At 36.2% G+C, this 20,344-nt stretch overlaps 1 protein-coding gene across 1 annotated transcript in view; it reads right to left on the minus strand.

Annotated features, from left to right (window-relative positions):
• Nucleotides 1–1,505: 1,505 nt before the first annotated feature.
• LOC113228476 (inactive rhomboid protein 1) overlaps nucleotides 1,506–20,344 on the minus strand; it is a 262,975-nt gene continuing 244,136 nt past the window's right edge. Inside the window, exons 5-12 of the mRNA XM_026461798.1 lie at nucleotides 15,869–16,033; nucleotides 9,679–9,892; nucleotides 5,508–5,714; nucleotides 4,846–4,866; nucleotides 4,611–4,699; nucleotides 4,115–4,370; nucleotides 2,859–3,113; nucleotides 1,506–2,742 (exon numbers count right to left, since the gene is read on the minus strand). Of these exons, the coding sequence (XP_026317583.1) occupies nucleotides 2,311–2,742; nucleotides 2,859–3,113; nucleotides 4,115–4,370; nucleotides 4,611–4,699; nucleotides 4,846–4,866; nucleotides 5,508–5,714; nucleotides 9,679–9,892; nucleotides 15,869–16,033 (1,639 nt within the window). The 3' untranslated portion in view covers nucleotides 1,506–2,310. The remainder of the gene's footprint in view (nucleotides 2,743–2,858; nucleotides 3,114–4,114; nucleotides 4,371–4,610; nucleotides 4,700–4,845; nucleotides 4,867–5,507; nucleotides 5,715–9,678; nucleotides 9,893–15,868; nucleotides 16,034–20,344) is intronic.

Raw genomic sequence — 20,344 nt, forward strand, 5'->3', positions numbered from 1 at the left:
ATATAGAATCCACTTTGCGTTATAAATCATTCCTAAAATTTAAAGTGTAAATCATTTCTTCATCTTTGTGTCGATTAATTAAGGCAGTACAAGTTTTTACTCGCATTTTTCGTGTTTGTTCGAACAATCGTATAGTGGGTAAAATTTTCCTTGTTTTTGTATTATTATTATTATTGTATTCACACTCGCCTTACAAATCTGTTTCATTATCTTCATTCATCCTCTCAATATGTCCGAACCACTTAGCATCAAGCACAGCATTTTTTCTACATTTACCAATACATGTCTTCTACGCCGAAACACTCTCTTATCACACTGTTCCCCATTTTTTCCATAGTCACTCCTCAAGTCTAGTGTATCATCTATGGTCACTCCTGTCATACTTTTCAAAATTCTCATTTCCAATGCAATAGTTCGCAAAAGTGTATAATTAAAGAAACTTAACATGGTGAACACTCAAACCAACGCTACAATAGCACTAAAAGCAATAAACAATTTAATTGAATATTTTATCGTATATTGTATCATCTTGCGATAAAATTAAGTCTGTTGAATGTTGTCAAAATCAAATATTTCTTACATTTTCTTTACGAATGGCAAAATAACACCATGTATCTTTAGTATATTCTGGATTACAAATAAATTGTGATTGTACATCCTCTGTATTAAGAAATATGACGTGTATTTGTGTATTTTAGCTGCATGCACATTTTCAAAGTTAGCTAGCGTAATTTAAATGGAATAAATAATTATGTATCGCATAATGTAAATAAAAGTAGATCTACAAAAGGTGTTTCAGAGCGCGCGAAATTGAACATGATGAAATTTACAATGGATTTTTTTTTAATACCGATATTGAAACCATTTACTGGTGCATTGTAAGTTCTAATTTAAAATTATGCCATTTGTGTTCAATTTTGCACGATCTCTCTTTCGGTCCCTGCTACAAAGAATTATGAAGTAAATTTGTCGAAGAAAAACATCGTGAATTTTACAATTTTTTTTCAATCATCGCCTTAGCTTGCATTTGTTAATAAAATAAATTATATCCCTAACGATAAATGGTTATAAATATTACTAGCATATTTTATAAAATAACAGGTTACTCTACGCAGACTTCATCGTAATACCTATATAAATTGACAAAATTAAAATTCATTTTATGTGATACTTAGAGATAAGAATTCGTTATATGCAGTGAACATAATAGATGAAAATATCAAAAGTTAAATAACATACTATTTACATATTTAGTAATATACTAAATTATGTATATTTTGACACTGTTTACGGGAACACGTTGTATGCCACAAATTGTAAACCATTTTTTATAGTATATTCCAAAACCTAATATTTACAAAAGGTAAGAAAATAAGTAAACAATAATTTCGTTACTACAGAGATTTTGAATGTCTTTATCAAACTCTATCTTTTCAAATTTTTAACAATGTACAGTTTTCTAGTTATTCATTTATTAAAAAATAAAATTATATAAATATTGTGGCAAAACGTTATTCTCGTAAAATGCAGACAGAACATAGTCATACGTAAATACAGCTTACTTAAAAGTATCTTATGTATATATATAATACAGTTATGTACAATTAAATGCATGTCGCGTCCGTTTTTTTACCCGCGGCTGGATATTATTATCACAATTAAGTTTAGAGTTCAGTTAACTTGTACCAATATCCCCATTATTGGTAACAAATAAACTTAACTCTCGAATATTAGACATTTTGGGGGAAAATCGCGAATAATTACAAAACAATACACCAACAAACCTTATATGCAATAGGTGTCTATATTTAAATAAAAGTCGTGTATATTTTCATAAGTCTAGTCCGACGATTATATGCTTAATCGCTTACTTAGTAAAAAACTAGAACACGCCTCTCATCAACACGAAATCACAAGGTATCATGTTACCGTTTGAGCACGACAGAGGGCAAATGGCGAGTTAATACTGCAATGGACCCGAAAGCTAGGAAGTAAAATCAAATCTCTATCATTCATATCATTACAAAAAAGAATTCTCACATACAAATAAATTCGAAACATTGAATCGATCACACCACAATCGTTCCTCAGAATTGAGTTTAATAAAGGCTAAGTGTCCTGGCAGTCAAGGATATATTGCTCTATGAATAATTCCAGAGTTAAGGCAAATTTTACTTCCTATGCTGCTGTCTCGGTTCAGGCGCTCGCGACGCGCCGTGGCGGGAGTGGAGTTGGGTAGTGCGCGGAACACGCGGGGAGCGCGGGGCAGGAGGGCGGCGGCGGCGGCGGGGGCGCCCGGGCCGCGCGCCGTCATACCCCGTCCAGCTGCCTCACGCGCACGTCCTGGGACGCGCACATATCTGGCGCGAATGGCAGGCACGTAAAGTACGCGCACGCCGTGCACTCATACGCCGGCGCCGCATAGAACAACGCCACTAGCGCACACAACATACCTCCCGCCGACACTAGACACACCCAAACCAGCACTATCTTTCTCCGTCTGTCGTACGGCCCAAACGTTACAAATGGCAGTAACGAGTAGGACAACAGGAATCCGAAAACAAAACCGAACACGTGCGCGAAATTATCGATCCACGGCAAAAGGCCGAGGAGGAACAAAGCGATCGCGATCCCAATGAGTTTGAGCAGCGCCCGCTTAGGATGTCTGAGGAGTGGCCACGCGCCGATCACTTCCACTATCAAACACGCCAAGAGTCCAAAGTGTGCTCCGGCGGGTCCCACCTAAAACGGAAACAATCAGAATCAAGTTTTGAACTGCTGTACTGCCATGGTAACAACATGACGATCCGTTACATATGTTGGTCAAACCACTTCCTAACCGGCAAATAGAATCTTACCTCAGCTCTATAAGGTTCAAATATAGCGGATGCCATATTTCCTGCAACACCACTGCCCAAGTATACGATAGCTATTCTAACAGGTCCAGCCATTTTTTCTAGATCCCTCATGAAGAGCCACTGCAGCGCAAGAGTTGCAGCTAGGTGCAGTAGACCAGCGTGTACAAAAAGCGACGTCCATGCTCTGTACAGTTGGTCTGGACGACGTCTTCTCATAAACGGCAACATACCGCAAACGTCGTCGAGACACGACACCTGAAAACGGGAAATAAAACTTTCCTATTATGAACACAAACAAGTTTCTCATCGAACAGTCTTTCAAAAGTACATATTTTCAATTCAATTCAAATATATTTATTTCAGATAAAAATCCGTATAGTGTTATAAACAAAATAACTTGTATTAGTATTAATTAATTGTATATAATTTAAAAGGACAATACAACTGTGTGGAGCTCAATCCATCTACGCATAAGTGACGAGTCCCACCGATCTGTGAACGTGCACAAGATGCTTTTGGATCCCTCGCGGAGGCGCCTAAGGGCAAATGCACACCTTTTCCTCACGATGGCCATGAAACCATCCATCTGAGTCTCGGCGAACATCCCCGAAGCACTACACCTCCACGGTAGCCCCATCAGCACCCTAAATGCGTTATTATATTGAACACGCAGGTCACTGAATGTCCGCCTCGAATACGCGACTCACAGACTGCACGTGTACAATACTTGACAGTAAGCTTTAAATATTGTAATTTTTACCTGTTTAGTACAACGTGCAAATCTGCGAGCCAACATATTACACCGAACAGCCAGCGACCTACGCTCCCTCTATGTCACAATAGTCATTGAGATCCTCCGTGACCCAATGACCCAAATATTTAAACAGACGATTCCGACAATTTGTTTCTCTAGAAAACAAACATTTACGAGGCAAAATTTCAGGTTTTATTTTAAACTTGGCATGTGAAACAACTTTTCAATTTTGATCATAAATGTAAGCAACCCCTATGTAGGTACCCTCTAAAATGAAATCAATCTATCTCTAATCTACCCAACAGTGGATTAATTTAGTAAAACAAGGGATTAATTAACAAACTTAACGTTTTGGCGAGTAGTATTCCATACTATTTAAAGAAAATTAAATTTTTTATTTGGTCGTTATACTCGTAGAACATAGTGACAAAGGGTGGCTAAAAACGATACAAAAAGTACATAGTGTACAATGTTAAGTATAGACTCGTTAAAAAGAACTTACTTGTGAACACAACGACGCCTCTTCATGAAAGTAACCCTTGACGAAGTCACAATGCTCCCTAGTGGTAATCACACACTGTCCGTGGACCCCTATACAACACGGATGGCCGATGACCTCACAGGCCATGTGCTCAGCCGCGTGACCAGCCCGGCCCGCTGCCGCTGACCCATCTAAAACTGACTTGCGGCAGATTGGCCATTTTGTGATGTCGTCTGGCCATTCGTGGGGTGCTATTGAACGTGGCGCTTCACAGAATCTGAAATGTATTTTTTTAATGACAATGACTGTACACCTTGGACCTTGACCGCTTTAATGTATGCTTTTTAATTGCGAACGCAGGCGATGCTCCAAACTATGGACTTACCACAACGGCAATTAGAACTGTAAGGTGTCGAGGGGTAGCACAACCAATAAATCATCCAAACCATGCTAAACTAACCACTGTTGTACAAGGCCGCGTATTGTATGTATTTAGCAGAATGTATCAGTTACTTACTTGGGATCTAATCCGCAAACTGACCCTGATATCCGACCTCCAGGTCCTGACTCACCCGAAGACCATTTCTTCCACGTTGATATTGTATTCTGAAAACAGAAGTGACGGAATGAATACAGACATAGGAGAAAGAATTCGAAGTACGTATTTTCGGCAATCTTCGGATTTCCGAACGCATGTAAAAAAGCATACACCTGCTCGGATGTAAGAATAGTTATTGTTGTGAAATACTTACTTTTGATACTAATCCTCTTATCTGTTAGCAAGCGTGCACAGAAATATATTTTAATGAGTAATTAAATAATACAACATACTATAATAACGTAGTTAAAATTGACGCGTACGTAAACTAAAAACGTTTTATATCTAGCCAATGAATGCAGTAAAACAAAAATCTACCCTTGCATTTCAAATATATGTCGTAAAAAAATCTGAAGCTTGTTACCAGCAGTGCGTAAGTAATATGGACTTAGCCACTTCTTGAACCACGCCACAGATTTTTACGTCATATTTATGCAGAAATATTTCCAAAACGACGAGCACTACTTTAACTTGTCATCAAGTGAACAACGAACGTTTTGTTGTTTTTTTTTTGTGATATCAATTAATGGAGCGAATAAGTCGTGGGCTTGGTGATAAGGGACGAGTCTATCCACAACAGTAGCAGTACCACGAAAAGCTATAAATCGCAAATATGTGAGAGGCACTGCTATTGCACCCATCACCCTGAGACAAAAAGTTGAAAAGTCCATGTGCCTGTAATTTCACCGGCATCCTTACCATTCAAAGCAGAAACAGGTAAGGTGACAATACTTTCCTGAATCAGATATTTCACACACAGCTCTAAAATGCTCTGGAATGTCGGTTGTTAAATTAATTTAGAAAAGTACCACTCACCGAACAATCAGCCTTGGAGGACTGCACACAGCCCGAGTCATCGTTCCGTATGCAACACGCGGTGTCTCTCTCCCTTCTCGCAGACGCCGCAATGGCTCTTGCTATCCTAGCGTCCCTTCTCATACAGGGCGCGAATTTTGCTCCTAAATGTATGAGGTCCGCTGCACGAGGACCTAGCCAGAATGATGCCGGCTCCTCCCATTCCACCTGAAAATTGATAGTTTAAAAATGTTTTTAGACTACATAACGAAAATGTATAATAACACAACTGTACTCCAGCCAAATTCGATATAGAATATTTAATAACAAACGTTGCTAAATAAGCTAGTACATTAATATCGTTGTAAGCTACCAATGATGGCGTAGGAAGATAATTTTTTGCCAATGCTCCTTATTTAGATTAGTTCTGCTCGCGGCCTGCTGCAATTTAAGTGGGTACATAGGTAATTGGGTTATGTAGAAGTAATACTTACTTATTATAAAGTTTGCAAAGTCTCTATTAATACGTAACATTTATGAATAAACTTTTGATTAATACTCACTGCTAGATAGTAAGTAATATTGGATGAAAAGAAACACAATCGTAATATTTTATTTTATATTAATTTACTACAAATCTCATCCAGCGTCAATTTTAGATTCTGAACTTGGATAATTACTACTCGAATTAGAAATGTTCAGAATCACTCCCTTCAAATCAAAAAATTAAAGATGACTCAGTTTTATAAATAATAGTTAATTACTGGTAATCTTTAAGTTGGTTTCAAATCAGTAGTTAGGGCGCGTTCCCATTGTATCCGCTCACGCGATACATGCAGCCGTAGACGCATACCACACCTAGAGGTGCCGGTGATGATTTTATACCGATTTATCGGATATCGAAGTTATAACAGGTAAAAGAACTAATATTAATTGCTATTTCGGTAACTACTCTAGCAAACCATAAAGTTTTTAATGCCTGGATCTGTCATTTTAAAAAAACAAACAACTTCAAAAATACGTCACGACAATCGTGTGTGTTATTGTTTGGGCTGGTGATTTCGGTGTTTATTTATTGAAAACATACCGTAAGTAGCGTTTTTTAAGTTTACCCTGAATATAAATGTTTATAAACTATACTTTAAGGAGTAATTTTATGGTAAACGTTAGAACCACTCAAACGGAATATTATCATATTTACCAAAGTACACCAAAAATTTCATTAGTGCTTTTTAAGTGCAGGATTTGCGGTGTATTACTGCATTATATTTGAGATGTTTTTGTTGTAGTACGGAGGGTATTTATTTAGCAATGCAGAATAATAATTTTTATTTATAAAAACTTGTATTTAAACTGAATCCTTTTCTAATTTGCGAAACCAAAGAGCCGCCATTTTGCGGTAGGATGAGCGCATCGCGTGAGCGGATAGCATAACGTTTTATTTACTGTTGGACGTCTGCCGCGTCTAGCCTGTTCCCATATCACGACTATCTGTCGTGACTGTGTCATGGACGTTTATTTTATCGTTGAACGACTGTTGTGTCTAGCTGTTCCCACTAAATCATGACCACAATTGCCAATTGCCAACGTACATTTATTTCTCTCATGAGTTTGGGTGTAATTTGTGGTTGTCTATGTGTGTGTACATGGTACCTGCGATACAGGGTTTCCCTAGTGCGGGGCTATTTAAAAAGAAACAAAAAAAAAAGCGTTTGAAGCTGCAATTAACTGTCGTCACACTTTCATCATGACGTTTTGTTTATTGTTCAACGACTGTCTTTCTGGCTCTTCCCATTGTCAGGACAATCTGGCGTCGTATTGTTAAAGAAGGTCGTGAACGATAGTTAATCGTGTTGTACTATATGTGAATTAATTTAAATATATAATATTTATATATAATTTAATTTAAATATGCAAACCACAACACTTTAAACTGCGCGATTATCTGTTGTCACGATTTAATGGGAACGCGCCCTTAGTGAACAAAATTCATCATAGACATGACTTCAAGATTGATATTAGCTAAAAAGAATTTCGGGGAAAATATTGAAATTGTGGTAACAGTCTAAGATGAAACCCCTTTTTCTTTTTTTTTTTTTTTAAATTATAATTATGTTTTTCTTTGCTAACAATTATTGTACATATAATTTGGCTAGAATATTAATAGCAGTTCGTGTGGTTCTTTTAAAATTCTGCCAAAATCGGTTTCAGAAAAATTCCAGCTGTTCATCACAGTATTTGTGTGGCAATAAAAATAAAAACAAATGTGCCAATTAAATGACGCAAAGCCGTAGATGCTAAGGTCTCCATTGTTCTAGGAGCGGCAAAGTAAAAGTATTAACTGCGCGCCATCTAATGTAGGTCACATCTAGGCTTTGTACTGAGTCTTTTGTCTGCTTTTTACCGCCTCTTGGCTCCCTTTTGCCGTCTTTTCGAGACCGATGACCGGAAAGGGTTCTATGTAATTATTCCGGGTGGAGCGTGTGGTTTCACTGGGACGCTTCCTTAATTTGCAAAGCTTTAAAGCCAATCCGTGAACAATGTTCGATTTTAACTGTATAAATTTGCTGTCAGTAGTTTTATTTTATAAGTAATGTTATGTACAGTACAGTATGTTTTGTTTTATTTGATGAGAAATTCGAAGTGATTTATTCCCTCGTACCATTACAATTTCTCGCCAATTTCGATGAAGAAAAATATCATGATGAAACCTGAACGACGAAAAAGGTTCAAAACCTTCGGAAAACCTGTGAAGGCCCCAATCCGCTTTGCCTAGACCCTCGGCTGACACTGGGTTCACTTTGTAGTAGTAGTGGCTTTGGTAGTAGTAGCCTGAGAAGACCATTCCTCAGCAATGGGACATGTAAATAGGTGAAAAGTAGCAAAAAGAAACTAAATAACTACTTACATTAAGGAGGAGAATATCCACTCATAAAGTTAATAACAGATATCACGCTCCAAGAAAAGTCCTACAATCGCAGATAGACGCGTGATTAAAAATATAAAAAGGAATCTTTTATCTCCGTGACGAAATATCAAATTAATACTGCTAAAATTAAAAGAGCTATATTTATGCGCACAGACAAAGAGCTCGACTGGATAATAATTCCCTCGGGTAGACAAATATTATATATACATTGTCTGGCGTTTAGATGCTAAATCTGGGTTAACGTGTTTTGTCTAAAAGCTTTGCGTCATTAAGCTATGTTAGTTGCAATAAAGTTAGAATTAAGAACATAATGCGAATTTAACGCATCGTGGTCTTTTAGGGATAAGAATAATAATGACGTACATAGCGTGGTACCAAAATAGGGCTTTATAGATCAAATTTGCACAGATGGCTACAGAACGCGACATCAAATTTGAAGTTTGTATTACAAATGTTGAAAGCGACGTCGAAACCAACACCGAAATCGAGAGGGTTGTATAAAACAGGATGGGTGTATAAGACGGTTACAGATGATCGAGCTAAATGTCACATAAACATTTACGTTCTCTCTATTAAGATGGCCACTTAGTCTTTGGCTAAACACATTCGCGCACTGAATCCGATTCGTATTCGTTCCGAGACTCTACAAATCTAGAAAACTCGGCCCAACTTCGGATGTCGATTATGCACCTAGTGCGATTCAAATCCAAGAAAATCCGGATATTGCTTGTACACCTACAAATAAAATGATCCCTGTGACATTTCGGACCATCATTTCTCGTATTCGGAACTGGGGGTCTACTCTCGATCTCCGTCCATATCCGTCCGAAATAATTACTGTCAAATAAGTAATATTCGACAAAATTAAAAGACAAGTATCAAGAATGAAGCTTCATTCGCATCACGCGTCTTTTCGTTTGGTCAAGTATTGCTTATTTGGCAGTAATTGTTTCGGACAGATGTCGGACGGAGATCGAGAGTAGACCCCCTGATACAAATCGGACGTAGTATGCAAACGCTCTATAAATATTGGCACCCAACGTGGCGGCGCCAATATTTAATTAAATTGGTTTCTCAGACCGTTGGTCGAAGCTATCACCAGCGCATACGTTGACTTAAAAGAAAAACAGAGACGAGCGAACTAAATGTCACATAGATATTTCTGTGCTCTCTATTAAGACGGCCAGATAGTTAGCCTTTGGCTAAGAAGACCCGCGTTAATCTTAAATTTATAATCAACATGACAAAATTGAAAGAGCTTACCTGTTGCAAACTCAAACTCTTAACCAACACTTGTCCCGAGTGCGTGTGCCTTCCAAACCCGACGGGACCGAAGCCGTAGCACAGCAAAGACAGCAGAAGCACCAATGTCTGCGCTGTGCTAACCCACCACGTGAAGTACGGCCTGTAGTCCGTCATCTCGTCTAATTGGCGTACCACGTCTTCTTGATGCGCTACTGATTTTCGGAGAGATCTCCTGAAAATCAAAAGCATACATTATTAAAGTTGAGTTTCATTTTATTCGTAATACTGTCTATTGAAGTCAAATTGAAATTAGGTTAGTTCTGCAGGTTAGATGTTAATAATGTTTTCTGTAACCCATATCGAGATTTCAGGGAAGAAAACTTTGGCTTAGTAACAATAAGGCTATCAGCGCAAAAATGGTGTAACACACAACTATACATAATTCACAAATATATAGTTTTTTTCTATAATATTACTTTATGTATGTCTATGCTATTTTCACGTATAAAAAATATTAATTATATGTTGGTCATATATGATTACCAATTAATATAAAATAAATTTGACTAATTTTAAATGTACCTTCTATGTGTATTTATCTAAATGTCTGTCAAGGGATCACTCCAGTTTTGCGCTGATAGCCTCAAAATATTGTTAAGAGCGTGCAAGCGTCCGAGTGCGCGCACGCGCGCGCGGCGCGCGTGCGTGTGTGTGTGTGTGTGTGTGTGTGTGTGTGTGTGTGTGTTGTATGGATGTGTGCGTGTGTGTACTTGTAACATGATAAATACAACGAAATTAAAATGTTAAAGTAGCTACATACTTATATAGGTCAACATTTATAAGTTGTCATTGAAAAAAAGTCCATAGCCTATTAGACAGTACTTTATTAAACGACACGTTCTTGTAAACGTTATTGAGTGACTTTGATCTCTTCTATTTGTTCATTTAAATCGAAAACATGCTAAAACGTCAAATTACATGTAATTACACGGAATATTAGTTATCAATGACATCAATAGGACCCCTAAATCACGCTCTGTTACTTTGAATGAAATTTTGTTTCTGATAAAGAATTCCTTTACATTTAAAAGTATGAATCTAATGATTCCAATAGACGTTCAAAAATAAACATTCGGAAACGTTCCTTGAGGCTTCTAAATTCGGCATCATTATCGCGTGGAGCTCCATAATACGGTGGCTTAGTATTCCACGAAGAACGTGCGCCCATTCCCTTAACGACCTGTCACTAGTATACCCACACGTGATACATAGCATAAATCTAGCGACACACTAAGTATTTGCAAATTCACATTTACACGTAAAAAGCAGACTGTAACGATAACACGTGTTTTTTTACGAATTTTGTCGAGATCATTAATTTAATTTTCATTAGTATATTTTTGTACAATTAATTGTTTAAATAATGTAGAAGGAAATGATAAACTATTTCCAAATTAAGTTTAGCTTGAAAAACACAACATATACTCGTAAAAACAAACTTTGTGATATGAAAATTGATATCAGTAATAAAAGCTATACGAGTACATAGAAAGTATGACTAATTTCCCAAAACATACATAATAAGTAAAATAGTAGCTTTTCAATTAGAAAGATCATTCTTGTACTGACACATACACAAATTTAAAAAGTTAGCTATAGTGCTTTAGTAATTTTATCCTAAGCTAAACAATATATATATACTAACTAGTTGTGCACAAATCGTAAAAGCGTCGGCGGAGCGACGTCTGATGATATTTCGACCGGCGACGGCGGCGTGATCAGCGAAGAATATATTTTTCAGATGTTAAAAAGCACTACAACATTATATAAATCAACCTTTGTGTTCATTTTCAAAAATTTTTTCACTTTAACTAGATAGTTAGCAGGTAATCAATATACCATAGAATTTGACATTGCTGTTGCATCCGCGATCGTGCGACATCTAGAGTGAGAAACAGTCTGTGTACTTTCGCATTTCAGTCTAGTATGAATGAGATGTACGTACAGCAATGTAATTCAATTTAATTGTACGGAATTATTGTATTGAAATATAGTAAGTCACAAATAAGCTGATACTTTATTAAAATAAAATCCATTTTTGCTACTTTTATGTCCAATTACAGTAATATTCACATTTTTTTCTTGACTTTCCAATATTATATAATTTTTAACATAAAACAATAAAATTAATCACTTGGTGTGCCGCTGTGCTTAAAGCTACGTATTCTGATTCCATCTAATTCCTCACGTTACGGGCGAATGTTAAAGCGTGGTTACGACTCTTCTTAACACGCGGAAATGCTACCGAGTGCCAACAAATTGGTTGCTACTAGCTACGGACCTCGAAGTCTACGACTGTAGCTCGTAGCTTGTATCATCTAAAATTAATGTCCAGGTTGTATACTTGAATTGAGTAGACCGTTTTTGTAGAGCCATATTGCTCTTGGTTACCAAGCAGTACAACTCATTATTCTCTCTGAAAATGAAGACGTTTCACAGAAGATATAATCGAGTCGTATCCGCAGATAGACTAAGTATGTACATATCAGTGTAGTGTAAGTTTAGTACGATATATAACATTATTAGTATACGTGCTTAAATACGAGCTTAACCTATCTATTATATGTACTCCAGCCCCCGTAGCATGGCTACACATGATAGTCGCGACACGCGCTATTTGATGTCTAAATCTGCCCCCGTAGCATGGCTACGCATGGTAGTCGCGACACGCGCTATTTGATGTCTAAATCTGCCCCCGTAGCATGGCTACACATGATAGTCGCGACACGCGCTATTTGATGTCTAAATCTGCCCCCGTAGCGTGGCTACGCATAATAGTCGCGACACGCGCTATTTGATGTCTAAATCTGCTCCCGTAGCATGGCTACGTATGTTAGTCGCGACACGCGCTATTTGATCTCTAAATCTGCCCCCGTACATGGCTACGCATGATAGTCGCGACACGCGCGATAAAATTAGAATGAGCGCTATTGGCTGTCTCAATGAGATCTAATTTAGATAGCCAGTATAATAGCCTGCTTATTTCAATTTTACCGCGCGCGTCGCGACTATCAACAGTAGCCATGCTACGGGGGCTGATAGCGCATGTATTTACATTGCCATTTAATTATTTTAGGGTTAGATCATACTTAGCAGCACGCATCGGCACCTTGGCCATGCGATATCTTGGACACAGTGCAAAGAGTACAATATTTTTTAATAAAAATAGTGCTTAAAAGTTAATACGAGAACGGCAGAATCCTACTTCAAGTAACTTGTAATATTATAAAAACTTGAAATGTTCCAGGTACACTTCTCATTACAAAAGACAATGAGTAATTGTATGAATGATTTTGCATAACGTTATCGAATAACATTTTTTTGATGATTGGTGTACAGTCAACAGCACATCAAGCTACACATTGACGTATTTTGTTCCGTTGCACTGGAGGCGATTTTCGAACAAAAATGTGTAGTCTGATGTGATGTTGTCCGTACATCAAAAAAACGTTATTCGATACTCATTTTAGTGATAAAATAATTACGATTGTTAAGAAAAAAAAATGTTTTTAAAAAATTACAAAACTGTTACAAAATAATAAAAAAATGTAAATTTTAAATATCACGATGTTTTTCTACCATGATATTTCATTATTTTTGTGATATTACTCCACTAGTTCGTTGTAATTCTTATACAAAGATCGAAACACTAAGAAAAATTCATTCGAACTTAACTTCCAGATTTAATGATGTTGAAGAAACAAGGCATAGTCTATTAAACTAAAAGTTTAAATTTTTTTAGTAGTAGTATAGCTCCTTGTCAAAGAGTACGTCCAGCGAAGTACTGACACCTTACTTATTTTCTGCTGTCAAGCGATAACTTGAGCATTACTGTGTACCGTTTTTGAAGGGTAAGGGTGCTGGTGAAATTACAAACACATGAAACTTGTCAACTTATGTCTCGGGGTGACGGGCATGGTGGCAATGCACTACAGATCTTTGCGATTTAAGGCTCTGAGTGACACTGCCATTGCTATGAACAGGCGTGCCGTTTACCACCAGACGCACGATTCGTTCTTCCCGTCACTTGGTATTATAGAAAAAAATTACAATCACTGAATACACATTGTAAAACATTTCTGGTCATCACTAGTTACGGTACGACGTTTCAAGATGGTTTCAAAGTTTAACTACACATATAACCCAATGAAGGACAAGTACAGACCTCACTAAGAAACCACTAACTACTGCTAATCGTTCGTTGAAGTAAGAGTGAGGAGAACTAACTCCTCAATGGATACCATAGATACTGATGAATACCTACGGCACGTTCTTAACTGAGACTAAGTAACACTAAAAGCCTTAGAAGGTTCCAGAGCATCGTAAGTAAACTTAGAGAATTTAATTAATTAATTCAAGTATCAACCCAAAGGAAAACTTTTAGAGCTCTACAATAATTCTAATAATTTTCAGACAATTCAAGAGCTCAAATAATTTTGATAATAAGATTTTTTATAATGCGGTTTATACAGTACATATTCATCATGTACTGTATAAACTACACTATAAAAAAATTATTATGAAACGGCTTGTGAGAAAACAGCACATCATAATATTTTTTATTATTCCCAATATGGACTTCGTGGTAGGATACCCACCCCAACAGACTAAATTAAAAAAAAACACATGGTGACAACTGCGGTATGACGTAATGTCTAGACGAAAGCGGCATTTCGCGAGACTTCAAAGGCGATGTCCCACTGTACGTTCTTTACACTGTAGTAATACTATGATTGTATCGCGCATTTGTGAAGTCTCTTTAATAATTTCAACAAGATTGATTCGAAGCGGGCTAGATTATTTTCGTAATGTAACACGGCCTTGTTTAGAGATCAAGCAATAAAAACTAAGGAAACACAACCCGAAATTACGGTACAATGCTAATATTGTAAATTTTATTTCTTTGGTTTTCATTGAACAAAATATTAAGAAATTACGGTACAATGCTAATATTGTAAACTTTATTTCTTTGGTTTTCATTGAACAAAGTTAAGTTTTTTAACTTAATTATATGTTTCATTTGTTTTAATTACATTTATTAATTAAAATAGTTCTAAACTAATTGTGGTTAATAACAAAGCATAGACTAGAGTCAGTCATTGTTTCTTTCCTAACAAAGGTAGAAAGTAGGGCTCGGAAGAAATGCAATGTAGGTCACATCTCCTGGATAGAGAAGATAAAGAACAGCTTTTGTTGCGCAAAGAAAGCTTTTAACGCGACATGAATACAAACTTAAGTGAATTAAATAATTTTGTTTTCTTTGCGCATTATTTTTAATTATGAAAATCTAAAAGTGGTCAAGGAAATTTTAATTACCTAATAATCCTCCAGATATCCTTCAGACCAGACATTCTAATTCATATAATTCTATAACCTACGAGTAAGACGAATACGTGAAAAATATATAAAGAAAACGATGTATTTTGGGCCTAATTGTAATAAACTGAGGTACGGCTTTTCTATTTCAAAATTTAAAAAATCAACCCAATTCTCAATGAGGATAATGAGAAATCTAATATTAATTAACGACACAAACAAAATAAATTATCGATGAAACTACGATCGATTAATGTTAATGAATTCAATCAAAATAATTACATTCATTGAGTTGACAGGTTCAAAAGTTTTCAACAGTAAAACATGACATATTAAAAAGAAATATTAAAATCGATTTACAAGGCTTTACAAATCCATTCATTAATTTCGTCCCTTCATTTCATGGATACTATTTTGTCAATTACTGAGTAATAAGCGCATGTCTTCCTTAATAGGACGTTGGCGGAATCATCGATCGTATCGATGGAGCTTCAACATTTTAAAACAGAAGAAAATCTTTTTACATCTGGATGCAGTTTGCATAAAAACGTATTTATTGCGTGTGCTCAACGGCAAAGTATTATAGACATAGATAGAAAATGTTATATGAGGCGATTAAACTATACGTGCTGGAGATGGCAGCATTGTCTCCTACTGCAGTTGGCTGCAACATTGCGGTCGTCAACCCGCTTTTATCTACCTAGGCTAGTGAACTTGAACAGTAAACCCTTTTGAAGAAGAAGAAGAAGAGTACACAGTAAAATTTAACAAGCGGATTTCTCATACAATTTTTTTAAAGTCGTGGATTAAAGCTATCTATTATAGCACTCACCGGAAGAACTTCCCAACAATGCCCATGCCGTACTGCCGGCGGTTGGAGTTATCAGCCAACGGTTCCAGCATGGGCGTGTGTATTCTGGCTCCGCCTGCATTCCATGACACGCTCCTCTCCGGCCTTCGGTATTGCACTTCGCTTGAACTTATTGGGGACCTGGCGCTGAAAAGGGAATACGAATTTCATCAGTACGTGCTGAGTAAAATTATTCGCAGGAGAACAGCCAAACGTGCACCATAGTATATTTTTATTTAGGTAAACTTTACTTATTAAACAAAACTGAACTTGTTCAAACAGACGAGTGTACGTATCCCTTCTATTTTTCCTGCCTTGTTAGGAAATACAAGAGCAAGAATGCAAAATACTAAAACAGGAAGTGAGCGCTAAAGAGGTTCTATACAATACAAAATATTCCTAATTTTTGTTATTATTTAGTTTTAACTTTGGCAGCGCGTTCTAACTCCATCCTAATTCCATCCCGCGATAATTGTTGAAGTAATTACGTTACATTATTTAAAATACGGTTTCAACAATTGATAAATCTCAAAGCAAACACAAATAAAGACTGTAATGTGCAATCTCGGCAAACACAAAGAACCTACAACAAAGGAAGGAAGACGCAAACAGACTGATATGTACATTATTTTAACATTATATTATAATATTGAATAATTATAACTCCAGAAATGTAAATAAATAGGCACTTTATTTAGATTTCTGAAATTATAACAATGAAAAGAAGCGACTTTAATATTCCAGCGCCTCGTCTAAATGGTGTACTCTTGAAACGTATCTCTCGGTTGAAGTACCTAGGACACATTTGTTAATAAAGATCTTGGAGACGATGATGATGTCGCGAGGGAGCGCAGGGCATGATCGGTGCGCGGTAATAAGTTGGCTCAGAAGTTTCCTAGGCGCTCCGTTAATGTAAAAATAACTCTTAACTTACTGCCGGAACTTTTGTATAAGTGGATAAGCTTCCAGCGCCTTCCGTGTAATATACAACATTAGATCCTTTAGATTTCTGTTGAGGCTTCCTCGCTTTTGCGGCGCCTTTGGCATGTTTGCGGATGCATGTGTAGATGATTTATACGCATCATGCGCAAAAAAAGCACATCACAGATGTTGCGACTGCGTGGGAGCATCAATAGTATCCTGAGGATGATAACAGGAAGAATGAACTCGGTTATCTTTCGTGGTTTCCGTAGGTTGACATAATAGAGTAGTTTAATTTTATTTCCAATAGTTGTCGATCTTGCTTCTAGTAATTCAGCGCATAATTTTTGTTTTAAAAAATTTGAGACATTGTTTTTCAGCAAAATCTAAAATAGGCCCTGGCCGATTTAGAACATCTAAATTACCTACCTAATTACGTTACCTAACGAACCTTATGACTTAAACTTCGAGTATTTCTTTGTTAAAACCGAATTCAATTTAATACATCTATAATAAAGTTAAGGTCGTAAAAAAAGTAGGGGTAAGCTACGTACTTGAAGTTCAATTAATGTTTTAAAATGGGAAAGTCGTTAAATTTTTGTGGCGAGTCATTCCCAAATTTCACCACTCGGAATGTTTGGGGTAACATTTTAAATGTATTCCGCGAACATCGGGCGACCTACATTTTGGCGATTATTTTTATAAAACCGGTCACAAAAGCATGACATGTGGGAAGGGTCCTTACATTCTGATATACTGAAAATATGTATAATTCGCATTGCGTAAAAATCTTATATTGTATAAAAATCCATGTTTATATAATCACGATTAAGAATACTACAATGTTCAAGTACACATAATTACTATAAATACATAATATCAAACATATCTATTTTTCAAGAATACTGACACAAATCAAAATATTTCATATATTTATGAGTCGTACAGACTGACGCATTTAGTATGTAGGTACTAAATTTTATTGTGAGTAAAACAATGAACTTTCCATTGATTAATACAATGACATAGGTCGGTGGCTTTGGGCGCCTGATAGACACAACTCAGTTTCAGTCTTTTAAACCATCTTCCTGGAATTTACGGTTTTTAAGATAAGTCACTATTCTAGATTACAATCGATATGTAATTAAATAGACTATAAAAAATAACGTCATTGAAAAGATTTCGTTGCAGTGTGAAGCAAAGTGAAGCGACGCGCCGCACTATGGGAAATAGTAGAACAACGGCGTATCAAAAATGGTTTTGACCAATATCTTTATTGAAATACACATTTAATTTTATTTCATAGTTTAGATGTCATACTTTATTATATTGAAGGTTTTTTATGTTAGATAGGTATGTTGATTTAACAAAAATACATCCTAATTGCCATTTCCCGTACTAATCTCGTTGTGCCGTATAATTTTGGAACTTTCGACATCGTATTTCAAATTGATTTTGTTAGATAAGCTATATGTTATTTTATATTTCTATAAAGCACATCTTACGTAAATGCCAAAAATAGTTGTTATTTTTAAAATTTGTTGTGTAATGTAAAGAAAATAAATCGTAATTAAAAATGGAGACATTAACCTATCTTTATCAAATTCATCAAAGGTGTTGACTGTTAGCGAAGCTTGCCGAAGCTTCGAATTTTTTATTATATCATACCGCAGGTATTCATTATCAAAATTTTATAAAAATCAGTTGCGGTTTTTTGCGGTTTCTAAAGATATGAATGAAATCGTATTAAATGTCCTACCCCCGAAAAATACCCTTATCAATGCAACGCGATAAGATAATATAGATGCGGGTGCATTTATCATATTTATCAATATTATTCACACTGCACCATTACTATATAATGCTCTGACACATTCATTTCATAAATTTATTAAAACAAGCAGTCTTTTGTTACTGAATATACTTTTCCAACTCCTTTGAAAATGAGTACTTTCAAATGTTGGAGACGAGAACTAATACTTTCCTACATTGAAGATGGAAAAAATTAATCGGCTCTAGAAACATTTTTACGAGATTGTTATGAACTTTCGTAAGACAATTTACGTTTGATAATTATTGATTTAAAAAAAATTGCTAACACAGTTTAACAGTCGATGGAGCCAAGCATCACGAAAGAAAGAAGCCTTTTTGACGGTTAACAGTGATTGGTTGGATCAAGAGTTTTCTGTTACTTTGGCAACGACAATCGATTCCATTCCATCTATTTCAACTGGAAAAAGTGGAAGCCCTGTATGACCTGTATGTCTTATGAAAATTCTTCAGAATGTAGTAAGAAAGGCAAAAATACTACACTACTTAATGAATATGGATTCGAACACGTCTATGGTGCATATATTCAAGGGCTGCGATCAAAGGGGGAAAATAATGAAGCAAAAATCGTGGAGGCATTGAGGCCTGCAGATGCAAAGAAAAAAATATCAATGCTAAAATTGATGGACGACTCTAATACCATCCAAACGCTGAGCGATCAAGAAGCATTACGTGTATTCATTGAATTGGATCTGACCAGGGCTCAATATTTATATTTGAAGAATATTATGGATGAACGGAACTGTTTCTTACTACCACCTTGTTACAAAATACAAAAAAGTAAACAGAAATGTTACCCACCTGCATCAGCTATTGAAATTACAAACACATGTGAGAAATTTTATCCCTACAAGATTTATTAGATCTCACAACGGCGTGGATATTGATGATAGATTCCGTGTACAAAAACGGTTTAAAACAGTTGGTTTTATACAGTAAATGGGGATGTGATGGCTGGTCAAAGTGAGTATAAACAAAGACTTCCAGAGGAGTCCGAACTTGTGTCAGACTCATACTTATTCGCCGCGTCTGTTGTGCCCATCAGATTAGTTGATGAAACGACTGGTACTGTTGTTTGGCAAAATCCTGCGCCTTCATCCCTGAGATTCTGTCTGATATTAACCGACACTCTTTCAAGTTAAACATGTAATATTTGTGGTGCTACTCCACGTCTAATGAATAATTTACGAAATGTAACTGCTAGGCCCGAAAATGAAAATTCTTTTCGTTATAGATTATCAACACTGCACGCCTGTATTCGCTGTATGGAGATGATTTTGCATACTTCTTAAAACCTTTCATTTCAAAAATGGTCAGCTACGAGTGACGAAAATAAACAAATGAAACAAAAGAAAAAAACTGTGGTACAAAGACGCTTTCGAAAAGAGCTTGGACTAATAATTGATAAACCACGGCAAGGAGGTGGTAATACCAATGACGGTAACATTGCGAGGATTTTTTATAAAGCTGAGCGGACAGCTGACATTACAGGAGTCGATGAAATTTTGATAAAGCGACTCTATATAATCCTTCTAGCTTTATCGTCTGGCATAATGATAGACTCCTAAAAAATTGGGGAATATGCTTTGGAAACAGCAAGAATATACGTCAGTAAATATGACTGGTATTATATGCCATCTTCGGTACACAAAATATTAATTCACGGAGAAGATTTAATTAATCATTTTGCAGTGTTACCTATCGGAC

This window comes from Hyposmocoma kahamanoa, unplaced genomic scaffold (genome assembly GCF_003589595.1).
Source record: "Hyposmocoma kahamanoa isolate Upper Pololo Valley unplaced genomic scaffold, ASM358959v1 232, whole genome shotgun sequence".
Taxonomy (NCBI): domain Eukaryota; kingdom Metazoa; phylum Arthropoda; class Insecta; order Lepidoptera; family Cosmopterigidae; genus Hyposmocoma; species Hyposmocoma kahamanoa.